The 15,358-nt window shown below is 39.8% G+C and overlaps 1 protein-coding gene across 5 annotated transcripts in view; it reads left to right on the top strand.

Moving 5' to 3' along the window:
- Nucleotides 1-362: 362 nt before the first annotated feature.
- dtx1 (deltex 1, E3 ubiquitin ligase) overlaps nucleotides 363-15,358 on the top strand; it is a 47,004-nt gene continuing 32,008 nt past the window's right edge. For 3 of the 5 annotated variants that reach the window (XM_020633057.3, XM_020633059.3, XM_065964371.1), the window contains exons 1-2: nucleotides 363-683; nucleotides 1,272-1,882. In XM_020633057.3, coding sequence (XP_020488713.2) covers nucleotides 1,624-1,882 — 259 coding nt within the window. In that variant the 5' untranslated portion in view covers nucleotides 363-683; nucleotides 1,272-1,623. Of the gene's footprint in view, nucleotides 792-835; nucleotides 1,883-15,358 lie in introns of those variants that run through there. The other 2 variants (XM_020633058.3, XM_029277166.2) reach the window with 2 other exon arrangements.

Below are 15,358 nucleotides of genomic sequence, written 5' to 3' on the forward strand. Positions count from 1 at the left end.
TCAGTATTCCTATCACTCATCCTTGCAATCATCTATAAAAACTTGATTCAGATATTTTAAGTCAGTGTTCGTTTTGAACTTTTAACATGTATGTATGTAGACAAATATCGGATGAAAAATTAATTTAGAAGAAAAAACTACATAAAAACAAAGATGGTGAACATTTCTTTAGACAGCAAACATTGGTATTCAAGTTTCATGCGAAGAATTGCATTGCTGCTGAATCCAGTTTTTAATCTGCCCAAACTCAGCCCAATCTTGTATTAATATGGATTTTATTATGAAATCAGATGTGCTACCGGAAGTTGTGCATTGTTTATTTTGTGACACTTGACTATTTGGGGTGATTTTCATCGGTTAACTGTACAGGTGCGCCTGGACAATTGTGCGTAATTTGCTATGGGCAGCAATAGCGTGTTTACTGTGTGAATGCATGCTGTTTGGCGTTTTAGGAAGACATTTGCGTCTGAAAACGTGCAACTGGGGCATGCATTCACTTTAACACAGCGGACCAACAAGCTGCTGTAGTCTGTGGCAGATTCTCGGGAATAAAACGACGTATTGTTTTTTTTTTTTTTTCCTGCAATAACACTGGATTACTGGAGCTGCAAGAGGAGGCTCTGAAGACAGATTTGGGCTTTACGGATGAAGGGAAACATATGATCACAGACGTGAAACGACAGGTTTGTTTTCAGATTTGCAACTCGTTCTTTTCTTCAGATTTTCTGTCGGCGCTTGTGAGATGCAGCCTCTACCTGACAGATGTGTGGCACCACAACTGCAACCTACAGGTTTGTATCGACACAATGTAGGCTACTCGTGTGGGTTGTGCGTATCACGAAATGAAATGATAATTAGGCTACTACACTAGATCATTTTAATATCATTGCGATATCATTAAAGCAACAGCGACAGAGTCCCTTGCGTTTCATTCACTGAATCTAAAAAGCTTTCTATATGGAATATGTCTGATATTCTTTCTGCTGGGGTTATAATCTGGCTGTTACTGCACACGGTCTCTCCTCTCCCCATATCCGATGGCAATAACATTTATTTTGATGCTCAGAGGTGGCTCATACTGTTTTCTCACTGCACTTTAAGCAAACAGAATTGCCGAAAGGTTCAGGCGACTAATGGGACTCTGGCACAGAGCTGGATTGGTTATCACCTCCTCTGAGACAGTGTCTGAGTGAGGAGGAAAAAACTCATGGGAGAAATCACAGCATTTGTTTACCACTGTGTTTCTGCCTTATCTCTTGTCTTTTATACAGAGTTCCTGTCTACCTGCTGCTGATCCGCTGTGGAGGATTGAGACTGCTACAGCTGCACATTTTATCATCACTTTTATGATCAGCGTCTGCCACTTCAAACAGGACCAGACTAAAGAGGACAGTGGCTGCTTTTGGCTGATCATAGTGCCAGCAGTCACGGAGTACCTGTAGACCATGGCTCTGGCTGAGCTGCTCACTTGAAAGCAGCATGAGATAACTGAAGACTAACTTGCTAATTGCTGATTCAAGCTTTTCTCAGTTTGAAGCTAATGAACATGTTCCAGTGTGTCAGCTGACTGACAGGGCTGCAGTGCTGTTCGAGCCAGAGACAAGTACAGTCACCACACAGGAGATGGCTCGACCAGGATCAGGGTTGCTGGCGCCCGTCAATGGGCTGGGGTACCCGCCTCAGAACCTGGCCAGGGTGGTGGTCTGGGAGTGGCTGAACGAACACGGGCGATGGAGGCCCTACAGTGCAGCGGTTTGCCATCATATTGAGAACGTATTGAAAGGGGATGCCCGGGGGAGTGTTGTTCTGGGGCAGGTGGATGGACAGCTCTCCCCCTACGTCATCGACCTGCAGTCCATGCACCAGTTTCGACAGGACACAGGTAAGAGACGTGATTGTTTCCTGTTTATGGTGTCACAGCTGGTGTCACTGTAGATTTAAACACAACAGGTATCTGTACATGAAGTTGATTACCCAGTATTTCAAGCATATGAAATGCATATATTAATGAATAATTTTTTGCTGACCTCACCTCAAATGATGTCACTTTTGGACAGTTTCAAACTGAGTAGCCTCGATGCGGTTGCAGCAAAAATCTTATGTAATTTTCAGAGGAATAAATGAGAGTACCTGGATGTGCCGTCTGCTTTGGGACTCAGGCAAAAAAGCAACAGGTTGAGCTTAGAGGTGTTTCAACAAACAGGTCACAAAGCACAAAGATAAGAAAACTCAGGAGTCAGGAGTGTCTTTATGCGGCTGCTGGAATGCCATGACCTTGCCAAAGGTCGCCGTGTTCGAGGCGCCACGCATTCATCGGGCAGGTGACTGCTGAAGTTCAGTGTGATGCTGTACATGCTTTACAGCTTATTGTTTTGATGAAACGTGGCGTCATTCCTTTAAGAGAATGGGAATCACAATAGAGGTTGCTTTTGTACATTATGGGGAAGAAACAGTTCTACTAGGTCTTGTCTAATATTAACTCCACAGTATGGGAAAAAAATGTTGTTTGGAAAATTCTCATCAAATTTTCCTCAGTTTAATGTATTGTAAGGGTTCTGTAAAACAGCAGGGAATCGATTACCTATGACAAGAACATGCAAACAGTAGTATTGAAATAATATTAATACAAGTAGTATATATTGATATAGAGTAAAATCCACCCAGCAGTCTTTGTTTGGTTGATTGTAATTCTCCCTTATGACGGCTGAGTTGACCAGATGTTTTTGCTGTACTCCAGCAAACCTCTGAACAAACTGTGTGTTTGTCTCTGTCTGTGGATTCACCTTCCTTCTGTTCCAGTGTTTGAAGCAGAGATATGGGGGAGGTTTCAGACATCTGTTTGAGGCAGCCTTGGACAAATCATCGGCTGCTTGATTTATTATTCACACCTGATTCAGCGACATATCACTGCTATTGAGTCACACAGAAAAAAACTTCTGATTGTGTTTTTTTTTTTGCATTGTGATTGTTGAGACAGGTCGTGTTTACTATAAAAACTATTTACAGAATCTTTGAATGTGTTATGTAACATTTGATCGTGAGATATACACAGAAGGTGACCTCAGTATGATGCATATCTTTTAAATAGTTAATAAACATTTGAAAACATATTTATGGATCGAGTCAACATTGTTCTTTATATTACAGAACAAATTGCAAAGGCTAGGTCAGTCACTGTCTGTAAAGTAAATGACAAATTCTGGACAAAACTGTCCATCTGTAATGGCATTTTACTCAAACTATAAATATACCCACAGCTGTAATACACTCCTAATTGTGTATGTGCTTTCTTGTTGCACTGGGCGTAGCAAACTAGCTCAAACTATAAACTATGTGGTATGTGGCTCTGGGCAACGCTATGTACTTTGTGAATAAATATAGCCTAAGCATTAACCCTAAATAAAGCAATGGAAAGACACAGTTGTTTTTTGAAGAAATCATATTTCAGTGTCATGTTCAATAGGCTATCCTGGAAAGCTCAAAAGTAGCTAAATGTCATCAGTGTTCCAGGTTGAATTCTGTGCATACACAGGGGAAATTTATTTGTTGTTGAATTGTTAATTGAATTGACTTCCAGATTGATTTAGCATTTTAAAAGACGATAAACTGCGAAAAATCTGGAGGGGATCAGGCAGTATTTCAAGTAAAATAAAACCTGTATTATCTGTTAGCAACTGTAACAGCTAACGTTAGCATTTAGTTACCGACTAGATAACCACCTTAGCTAGCAAGTCGCTAATAGCTAACAGTACTTGTTGAAAGTGTGACATGATACAATATGGAAGGCATAAATTCATAGCAAATGTAGTGTATGCTTTGGATTACAATTACAATTATGGCTAAGCTTGGCTATAGCAAGTGGTCAAATGCTTGTTAGGCTACCTGTTGTTGACTAACAATAGGGTTATCAGATGTGTTGTTCTACTTAGAACGATGTACTGATGTCCCTCCAGATTTTCATTATTTATTGTCTTTTTGAGTTGCCATTTGAGGAGGGATGCAGATGAGGAAAATATCCTCCGTCTATGTCATGTATTTATGTTACAATAGCGGCTTCTTCAAATACAGAAATTGGCTCTTTTTGAGGTATGTTACCCTAAATTCAAATTACGAGATTATCCGAAAAAACGAATGTAGACGAAACAGGTCTTTCCCCCCAGTTGCTTCTATGTTACAGAGAAACCAAAAGCAGACGTGAAGGCATGAAAACAGCAGGAGATGAATATATTTTTTCCTAAGCCTTCAATGTAACGGCTGCAACCATTAATATATAGTACTCAATGTATTAGTTTTGTATTGAATTGAACATATTCTCTTGTGGATTGTCCACTGTGCACATGTGTCTGGGGTTGACTGGCTACGAGATGAGCCACTGAGCCGTTTGTCAGCCATTACCACGGCGCAGGGGCCAGGTCTGACGTTTATCGGTCCTCATTGTGCCGTTCGCTGTGTTACCTTCCCCCTTGACTGGAATAAACCTGTCACTGCAGGGCCTGACGGACAGCAGCCTGGTCGCCCACTGCCCTTTCTCCCTCCCTTTTTTCTCTTTCTCTGCACTCTCTGCTCCTGTCCCCAAACATGGCTAACCTCTGCCACACCACAGCAATGGATCTGAGCTCCCATGATGCTTAGTTTACAGTCTGTAGTGATGTTGCACTTCTGTTCGTCCAATGGGCCTTGTTTAGCTTCTTTAATTGCAGCATCTGACACATCTCTTTCACATCGGATGTTTGTTTTATTTGTTGCACATCAGGTCACCCACACCCACTTGCTCTGCAGGCTCATGGAGTGCCCCTGTGGGGAAACCCCATTTTGTCAAGAAGCCAGTGATCTTTTCTCCGAAAGCTATAGTATAAGCTATTGTGTTAAATATATATATAAAGGGCCTTGGTTAGCTTGTTTAAATGCAGAGTTTGATGTTTGATATATAAAAACGTTTGTGCGTGACTTTGCTGACAGCTGTTTTACTTGTGGCTTGGTGTCCTGTCCTTGCGGACTGTGTCGGGGGGCCATGCTCTCCTCTGGGTTTGGGAGGGGCTCCTGTGGGTGGGAAACAGGCCGAATAACTCCAACTAATGAGACAGCAGCCATAGTTAATCTCTGTGCCTCCCTTTAATCACTGCATCATGACGACAACACATGCACCACAGACTATGCAGCACGGCCCATCTCTGTAGGGAGCAGCATAAACACATCTGTATTTGGTTGGCAAATCAAAACACAAGGCATAGACTTTAATATACAACTACTACTGAAGAACCCCCATCCATGTTGAAATCCTGAACCCCTCTGCTGTATATATATATATACTATGACTGAAGGCTTAGAGGCTTATATATATAGTGTTTGGATGAATATCTGGCTGAAGGCAGGGAGAGGATTGGCTCCCAGCCAAGGTGGATTGATCCATTCCCCTCCCCAGAGGGGCTTTTGAACCTCTAAACACTGCTGTGGACTGATCCCCTTTCACTACACCCACTCCCATAGCAAAACACACGGGCTTATCTGCCATCTCCATCACTTACCAACACTTTTGGCCTGTCTGATGGATTTCACACTGCAGCTATTGCTTTTGCTGCTTGGCTTTTTAAGCATTTAACTCTATACTTTTCTGATGATGGATAGGATAGATGTAACCTCAGAAGAGTCACGACTTGAATATAATTCCTTATTGAAAACATATTTTGTTGGTTTCTGTTAAGATTTGTTGTCATATTACTGCAAGAGAAATGTCATTGTTAGCAAGTAGTTTCTTTAGTACAGACAAACGGTCAGATGGCACAACCAAAGCACACGAAAAAATACAACTAAAATTAAAAGTCTATACCACTTACTAAATTGACAAAATTGACAGTATTTTCAGATTGCCAAGGTAGTAGACTAAGATGAAGTTAATTCATTGATGTTATTTTGCTTCTGGTTTTACATTTTGCTAACTGTACTACAAAAATAAACAGTCTTTTTTTTACTGACCAATTGTGTTGGACCTCAAATCTAAATGGTATCCGTGTGGACATGTGAACACAACATTACTTCAGTACCAACAGATGCCCATGCAGTTAACCAACCAGGGGGGGTGATGGTATTAGCTGTTGCTTATAGTCCCTCTCCTCTTAAGCCCAGAGTCGGTGTGTTTCTTTGGAGTTTACAGAACTGTAGTGTTTTTTTTCCCCTGTCAACAACATGACCAAGGTAAAAGAGATGGCAGATCATAAGCAGCCCCCTAAAAAAATTTAACAAGCTAGGCTAAATAGCATCAATTTGAAATAACTTGCCATTGTCTAATTTAGAGAATTCAAACATGGCAACATGATCATGTAAAAACTGTTGAATTATCATCTGGAAAATGAAATATATTTTATCAATGAATTAAATGAGTAAAGTTGAAATTTTCATACATAAAAACTACATTTATTTTAAATTTAAAATCAAATAGACAGAATACAGTTTGCAATCAACGCCGTATCTCTCTTTGTGTGTCTGCTGTTGTTTGTGCCTTTACAGTTGTTCTGTGCTTGCTGTTGTGAAATGGCTCATGTGTGACTGCAGAGATAACCCCTATCAGCAGCTGTTGGCTGCTGTGTTGTCGGAGCAGGGCTTTGTTTGTTTTGGTTCCACAGGCGTGAGAACCTCCTCTCCACTGGCCGGTTTCCCTTGGCTAACCCTGACTAATTACTGTGAAAAACGTCAGAAGAGAAAGAAGAGTGTGTCGTGTTCTCATGTCTGTTGTGTGTGAAGCTGACAAACAAAACTCACTGTGGTTGTGGTCTGGATACCTGCCTATAACTCTGCAGCGCATGTATGCTGCAGATTGTTGAAGACGATGGAGCAATAGATTTCTGTTCTTTTGTGTTGTTTAGTATGTAGTAAATGTGTGTGGGAACTGTTTTGGTGGTCTGTGGGAGGAAACTGTAAAAATGAGTCTGCTATGTTTGTACTAAAGGTCAAGTATTGTATGCATCAGCTCTGACTGTGAAGTCCCACTGTGTGTCAGAAGAAAGTAAAATGAGCAACGAGTGGAGCATAAAGCCTCTGAACTATACATTTTGAACAAATATGCCAAGAAATGAGTAGGACTAGAATCAAGAAAGAACAATCAGGTGCTATGAGTGTGGTTTTATATATGAGTCTACAAGTGGATTTAACCAGTGTGTATGAAATCAAAGTTACAAAGTGTTTCACAAAAGCAGCAAAATAAAACAGGAAGGTAATACAATAATGAAAATGTATATCAAAACAGTTTAGGCTCAAATTAGGAAATACAAAAATATTGTTGAAAAAATATGAAGAATGTGAAATTCAGGTAAAGTCAGGACAGGCTCTCAGATAAGGCGTGTTAAAATGGGTAAATAAAGGTCAAACAGGGTTTGATTTAGGTATGGCTGTGATTGACAAGTTGCTTCCACTGTGGCCTGTTCAGATAGGAGGAAAAAAAAGTTGATGACTGCTAAATAGTAGAACTGCAGGATTCAAAATTGAGGAGTCATACAAACAAATTAAACAGGTAAAATCATCATTTTACATTGTCTACTCATCAGTAGCTGAAACCCTTCATATGTCTTTTTATGGCATAGAGACACTGTGATTTTACAAAATGAAGCTACACAGAAAAATCAAAGGTGCACAATGCTCTTCAGATACCCAGCAAGTAGCGTCCCTCTTGAAGCTCTTTGTAATCAGTGTAATTAGTCATTGACGGTGTTTAGCAGAATCAAAATGGTGCTTAACCAAAGTGATGGTGTCACTGTACACAGGGGTCCATTAAAGCCCCCCAACAGCTGGCTGGAATCCATGTGGATGTGGACAGGAAAGGGGGGTTGGCATGGCGCTGTGGAGAGGGAGAGAGGGAGGGGGCGAGCTGACAGAGGTGAAGAGAAGAGGAACAGAGGGAGAGGTGGAGTGTTTTCCTGATGGAAAGTGGCAGTCAGGGTGGAGGGGGGGATAATAACACTCAAAAAGACCCTTTGCTGTGCACATTTCCCCCCGCTCTTTCACTCTCACACAAACACTTCACAGCTTTTGTCCTTCTGCTGAGAAGCTTGCCAGCAGCGCCTCAAGTTGTGCTTATTTTAATTAAGAATGAATTAAGGCACATTTTGTTAATTATCCGACTAAATATGTTGTTTACATAACGGAACAAACTGGATACAATGCTTTCAGAAGCTTTAAGAGTCATTAATACGTTGTGACCAGCAGCAAACACAGGAAATAACACACAAAATCCTCCATTGTACTACAAATAAAGGAAATCAAGCACATCTCTAAAGCAGTGAAGCAAACTGCAAAAGCATTATTATTCAAAATATTTTTTTTTGATATGTGGATTATTTTTCACATTTACTCAGTATCATAACACAAAAAATGAAAGTTTTTCTGTAGGCCTGCAGGATATGAGAAAAAAATGCAATGCGTTATTACATTGTTCAATATTGTGAAAAACAGACAAAATATATAGAGTGCATATTAGCTACAACTCCCATATTCTATCTATCTAATGTTCTTCATGTTTTACACCATGCCTGTGTTTGCATCGTGTTTCTCAGGTCCAATTATTCTGAGGGTAGACAAGAGCTTCAAATGAATGCATCTCAATGGTGTGAACTAAGTGAGAAAACATAGCTTGTTTATGTAAAATAATGTTCTTATTTACTGCAATAAATTCAGACCTTTGCACTGTGTTTTCTGCAGATGCTCATACATCTATAGCATGAGTTGTTAGTCATTGAGCAGACCCACCATTATGTTTGTCAAAAAACAGAAAGCAGAAAGTAGTTAATCATTAAAAAAGCTTTAAAAAGTTATTGCTTGGCCTTTCATCAACATGTATTCTTCTTACATTTTCATCAACATGTATTCTTCTTACATTTTCATCAACATGTATTCTTCTTACAGACACTAGATCAATTTCTCATTGATCAATTGAATGCCTATCAGACACTTTGTTTTGTCTGTGTTAAGCATCGGTCAGGCTTCTACTACCACTTAATAGCAGTCTTGTTCTCAGCGTTGTAGTGCTTTGGTCTGCTGTCTTCATCTTTATTGCGTTACAGTGATGAGCAGTCTGTGCAGCCTCTGGCTCTCCACATCTCCCTTTAACTTCTAATCCAGTCAGTCAACACTTTTAACTTCTAAAGTGGATATCAAACTTTCATCAGTGATACAGCTTCAAAGCTGCTCCCTGTGCATCTTGCTTATCAGGCTGGTCTCAGAGGTCACTCGGATTGTCGTCTGCCTCAGCCCATCAGCTTGTTGCTGCTGGAATAAGGATGAGAAATCTGCTTTGATCTGTCTGGGTGCATTTTCCTCCATCTCTTGGTTACATTTAGTGACACATCTCTGCTTGAAATGTGGATCAAGGTCTCAAGAATATGTGATGGAAAAGATAACATTTCCTGTGACCATGGATCAGTAGATCTGTTAGAAACTGTGAGCAATAGCCTTTAGTTTTAGTTTTAAATAATGACTTTATATACTTTGAAAGCACAAGGTTTCTTCAGTAGCAGACGTTAGGTAGCTGACGCACTGAAAAGACACGGAGTGTTCTTGCAGTAACAAATGGCGTGTCTTTGATCTGCAGGAGTGTGTGGTCTAACATTTACTGAAAGCCTCGTTTAATGGAGAACAGAGGCTGCTGCACTGAAGCATCTTCGGCTGCCAGCGATCGCGCTGAGCCACAAACTCAAAGCCGCCTTGATCAGTGTCGGTGAAAACACAGAAACAGTGCAAGACTTTTTGTTTGTCGTGTCAGCATTTTCACTCACTTTACAAAAAAAGCACCCTTAGCCCAGTTTGGCGCAGTTGCAGCATGACAAATTGCTAAATCCAAAAACTGGAATGGCTCTCTGAAAGCATCTTAGTGGTAAGACAGTCGTCATTGTTCCAGTCTGAGCTGCTGTAATGTCCTAAAAAGCCTGAACACACAGGCAGGAGTCCCATCTCTGCTGTGAGCACTTTACAAAAAAACGCTGCTAACAACTACATCATCACTTGGTGCCATTTTTTGCAAAATATCCTTTAGTTACATGTTCCCACCACCAACATTAAGACTTTATTCTTAGTTTGCTTGCAGCTTTATTCATTTTTACATGGAGCTAACATCGTGGCACAAAACACACGAGATGGAATATTGTTATTTCTAGGTAAGGGTGAGTTGAAAAAATTGTCAGGTTACACAAATTCTTACTAGAGATGTTCCCAGGTGACTAATTTCTAATTGGTTTAAACGGTTAAATTAAAGCCATAACTGTTTACTCTAAATGTTAGAGAACAGTCAATATTGAGTACAACTCTTTTAAAACTATCTTCAGGTAAACAGTGTATTTTGGTTCATCGAGTGTGACTGTCGCCAGTCTTCAGTCCTCCCTGCAAGTGAACATCCACATGCCTTTGTTAAATATGGTTACGCATTACTTCGGTCTATATGCCAGCTTAACCTGATACAGTATATACAACTACATCTCTACTTCTAGCTCCATAATATACCGTCAAACCACGCTGTTGCTTTGAGTTGCCATACTTTCACCATGCTTGTTTACATCCAGGTATTAGAGCAGGCCCATTAACCGCAGCTCCAGCTCCAGCTAGTGGCAGGTAGCTGCGCTGAAGTTTGAACATAGAATTTGATCAGCTTTGGGCCAACACATAACATTATTTTATAATTAATATAACAGACTAGTAGTTCTGGTTATAACTTTTAACTGTTCAGTGGACTAACACACACATCTCTAATTCTTAGTTGTTTTTAAGTTAGTTTGTAGTATAGCGTAGGGGAAGTGATTATTTGTCAAACTTTTTTTTTAATGAATATGTGGTATTTATTGATTGCTTATTCACAAACATAGGCATGCTTACACGAAGATATTAAACATTAAGGTCAATAAATTTTTTCAAATAACCCGGGGGGAGATTGTGGTCATTATTAATTATTAAACTGAAGTGAAAAAAGGAGACTAGTCTGGTACTTATGTGTTATTGAAATGTAATCTATCGAACTGTCACAAACTATGCATTCAGTCTAAAAAAGTTTTTTTAGTTACTTGCTCAAAAAGTTTTTGTATTTTATCGTACACAAGATGTTAGGAATTAATTGAAAGGCTCTGCAACTATATTTTCACATTTCCTCCTCTATCTCTCCACCTGCATTCTCCTCTCATTTTGTGTCATTAAAAGTCATAATTTTGATGTTTTGGATTCTTTTGATAGCCTATATGCTAGCTTCTGGCTTGATGAGTTTTCCACAGCAGTTCTTAACTAGTAGTTTTAAAAAAGGGGGGCAAAGCTGCTGAAGGTAGCTGCTGCTCTCTTTGTCCAGTGTCTCTAAAGGATTTTTTTAATGCACAGTAAGAAATAGGACCATTTCAAGTGACATCGAATGCTTCAGACAGGCTACAAAAAACAAACACTCTCCTCAAAGATCAGGTCTGGTCACCCTGGGACTATGGGGGAATGGGGAATTGGCTTTAAAGGTCCTATATTATGCTTTTTCTGGTTTTATATGCCCTTTAGTGTGTTTTCCAAGTGTCCTGTGCATGTTTAGGCACAGCTATGTACAAAAATTCAAAGTCCGCGGAAACGCGGCTTCTCCTGCGTCCTCCTGTTAGCTGTAGCATTAGCTGCATGTAACGCTCGGTTCTAGCCCATTGTTTACATTACTTGGCTGTTTACATTACTTGCTGCTATTTATTTTTCATACCAAGTCACTTTAATCATCACTTGTCACTTTAACTTGTCATTCTCTTCAAATACTGTTTCAATTCTCAATTCCCCCCAGTTAACTTCATCATTCATTTTGTACTGTATATACCCCCTGTTTTTATTTTTATTTTTATTTATCTTATCTATTCTGTTTAATGTGTATTTGAGCTTTCTTGTCTGTGCTGCTGTAACGCCCGAATTTCCCCTCTGGGGATCAATAAAGTATTATCCTATCCTAGCCCCCCTCGATAAAAATTTGTCAGTGCGGCGTCATTATCAGTGTGAGATCACTGATCTAAGCCCATTGGCTCGTTGTAGCAAGCCCAGCAGCTCATGTTGAAATTTCCGAGACGCGTGCTGAGCAACTGACCAATAACGACAGAGCAGATCGGCAGACCAATCAGAGCAGACTTGGCCCACGTGGGGTCTAACAGTGTGGGCTCAACAGAGCGTAGCTGATGGACTCAGAGCGTAGAGGGAGCAAGGAGGAGCAGTACATGAAAACAGACACTTTTTTCGGACTTTAGCTATTGTGAACGTACAAAAGTAGGAACATAGATGAAATATACGAATCCCAAAAAGGGCATAATATGGGCTCTTTAAAGCACAGAAGCATATTAGCTTGTTAGCTTTAGCCCTTAGCTAAAAGCACAGCCGAAGAGTAGCATGCTAGCATTGCGGTGGACTCTTTTTGTAGACTCAAATAAGATTTCAGTTGTCGTGGATTAGTTGACTGACAGAAAATCTTATTGCCACATTTCCTGTTAAGTTTATGAAATTTGAATAATTGTAATTTGAGGACGATACTGCATGATGCTGAACAAGAAACTCATCTGTTGTAGACTGATGTCAGGTGTACTGTTATTAAGTATATTTTCAACAACCATCCCAGCTTTAGTGCCTATAATGTTAAAGCAGTATCCAGCACATGTTAGTTTGTAATCGAGGTGTGTATGAAGCTGCTTGTATTCTGAATACCGGTTGGTCCAACAGAAACAAGGGGAGAAATTACTGCGACAATGCAGACGAGCACACACATGCACATATGGTTTACTTTCCCTCATACAACTTTCTTGTCACAATCCCTTATTTTGATGGTTTGCAGCCCGGGTGCTCAGCAGAATAACAATGTGAGCGTCTGACTCTTTCTCACCCTCCTACCCCTCCTCTCTTGCGCTCTCTGTGTCACCTGTAAGTGCCTCTAAATCATGTTTCCTGGAGAGAGTCCAGGTCTTGTGACTGGTCAGTATGAGGAACATCCTGCTGAGCCTGTGAGGTGAATAATATTTGCCAGGTGCTCCTGCCGGGGACCCTACAACCCCGACTGTTGCTCTTCGAAGGAGTCACTTTTTCTGACACTTCATTATTAATGAGCTCTCACAAACTCTCCAAGGATTTATAACACCGGTGCCTCAAGGTGAATTTTTATTAGACTTGAATGGTAATTGCTTCTGCTCTGCTCTGTCCTTTTATATGGATGCACTCAGTCAGAGAGACATTTGTCAATAGGAAAGGGAATGAAAGTCACTGCTACAATATCTGTTAGGTTGATGTATATTGTTTATGGCTGATTATTTACATTTTGAGATGAAAGTCTGAACCAAATAATAAAATGGAAAAGAGCCCAAAGAGCTTCAAACATTACAAGTCATATTCTGGGAGCTTGATGCTTTGCGCAAATGTATTATTCTGGTAAGAAATGTAACAAAAAAAGTTGTAAAATTTAGATGAAATAAGTTAGTCTGAGGACAGAGAGGAAATTTAAATTACTTGGGGGGTAAAAGCACACCATTGATCAAACTACATCATCATAAAATAGTTACCTGCACATCACCAAATAAAAAAAAAGACCTTTAAAGCTGAGAAGGATGGATTGTCTTCACGATGGTCATCATAATTTCTTGTCTCTTTGCTTCGTCTAATATCTCAGCTGCTGTCAGAGACAGTGCAGCAGACGGGACGCAGCAGGTGAACAGTCAGTGTCTAAAAATATTCACAGAAACAATAACTCTGCTACCGTCTTTCAAAAGATGAGAAATTGGACTTTTGCCTGAATGCAAATAATAGGACTCCATTGAGTGAGAATCACACCCAGTATTTCAGAACTAACAGCATTTTCACATACAGTAAGAGATTAAGAAAACAAAGGATTTAAAAGCTTTAGGAGGTTTGTGGTGTGTGTTTAAAAAAAGGATCTCCAGACATAACTACACATTGAAAAAAAAAAGTCTGCTTGAAATAACTCATATTATAGTAATAATCTGAAAACCAAAAAGTATTGTATTTTTTCAGGAAGTAGCGGACAAGATCGCCTCTTCCATTGTACAGCTCCAGGACAAATTTAGAGACCACTGCAAAAATATGTATTTCTCTGGTTCTTACAGGTTTGTGTTTGAATGAAATGAACATTTCTAGTATTATTGTTCACAACATTTCGCCCAACCTCCAAACTTCCAAACAACGTAAACATTTGAGGAAAATGACAACGAGTGAAGATAAGTAAAATATGGAGTGTTTTTCAGACCTTTAAATGCAATGAAAAATAACCTTGAGCTTGAATTACAGCTTTAATGCTTCTCAGCATACTTCAGTATTCCCCAATGCTGTTGGCTGTTGTTAGGCCACTCTTTGTGCAAACATTCAAGCAGCTCAGCTTTATTTGAAGGCTTGTCAAGTGATCACCGAATCAGTACCTTATTAAATAAGGTACCGCCTCAAGCGGAAAAAGACCAACAGTATAAGTTTCATCATGGAAGTCTGGTGGAATGACTTGTGCAAGTGCTGAAGTTAAACTGTCTCTGGAATAGCATGAATACAGAGATGCTGAGTCAAGGAAAACTTGGAGTGGAAAAAATTATTCCACCAAATTTTAATTTCGCTTATACTTTATCCTTTAGTTTTCTTTGCCACTTGACTTTCTGCAAACAAAATACATAGAACCGAAGAAAAAACTTTATTTTTTGCAGTGGTCTGATTTTTTACCAGCGCTGTACATTCTAATGATTAAAATGTGTACATCAAACAAGCAACACATTGAACCATGATTTGCCTTCAGACTGGTTTTATGTCACAAATAATGCTTGAATATCTGTGTGTGTAAAAGCTTTAAATGTGAGCTCAGACAGACTCTTCCCCTTCAGCAACACAATGTGAACTCAATCCTCTTAAATCCGAGCAGGCCAATACATCACTCTGTGCACTGAAGGTCAAACATCTGAGCTAACCGGGACTTTAGAGTGATTCACAAGCTTTCAAGATTCAAACACTCACCTCTTTACAGCTTTAAAGGTTGGTGTTAGGTTTGTAATTTGTCCTGTGGTCAGCTTTAATTCATGCCAGTGAGTTCCACTAAATGTACAGCGAGAGACATGAAGTTACAATACTTAAAATCAAATAAAACACCACTGCAGTGTAATCCACTCCTCTTCTTTGCAGGTCTTTGATCAGTATATTCCCAAAGGTAGAATAAGGCTAAGTACAGCTTCAGATCCTTTAGGTGTCTCTTCGATTGGGACCTCAAACTTTGTTTCGGGTGTTTCAACCCGTTAAGCCCAACAATCCCTCCTCCTTTGAGATCAACATAAATTTAATTGCAAAGTTGACCCTCGTCTGCTCTCGAGTAATTAAGCCCTCCCTTAAAATCATCATTAATTTATTCATCACA

Source organism: Labrus bergylta, chromosome 2 (genome assembly GCF_963930695.1).
Source record: "Labrus bergylta chromosome 2, fLabBer1.1, whole genome shotgun sequence".
In the NCBI taxonomy this organism is placed as follows: domain Eukaryota; kingdom Metazoa; phylum Chordata; class Actinopteri; order Labriformes; family Labridae; genus Labrus; species Labrus bergylta.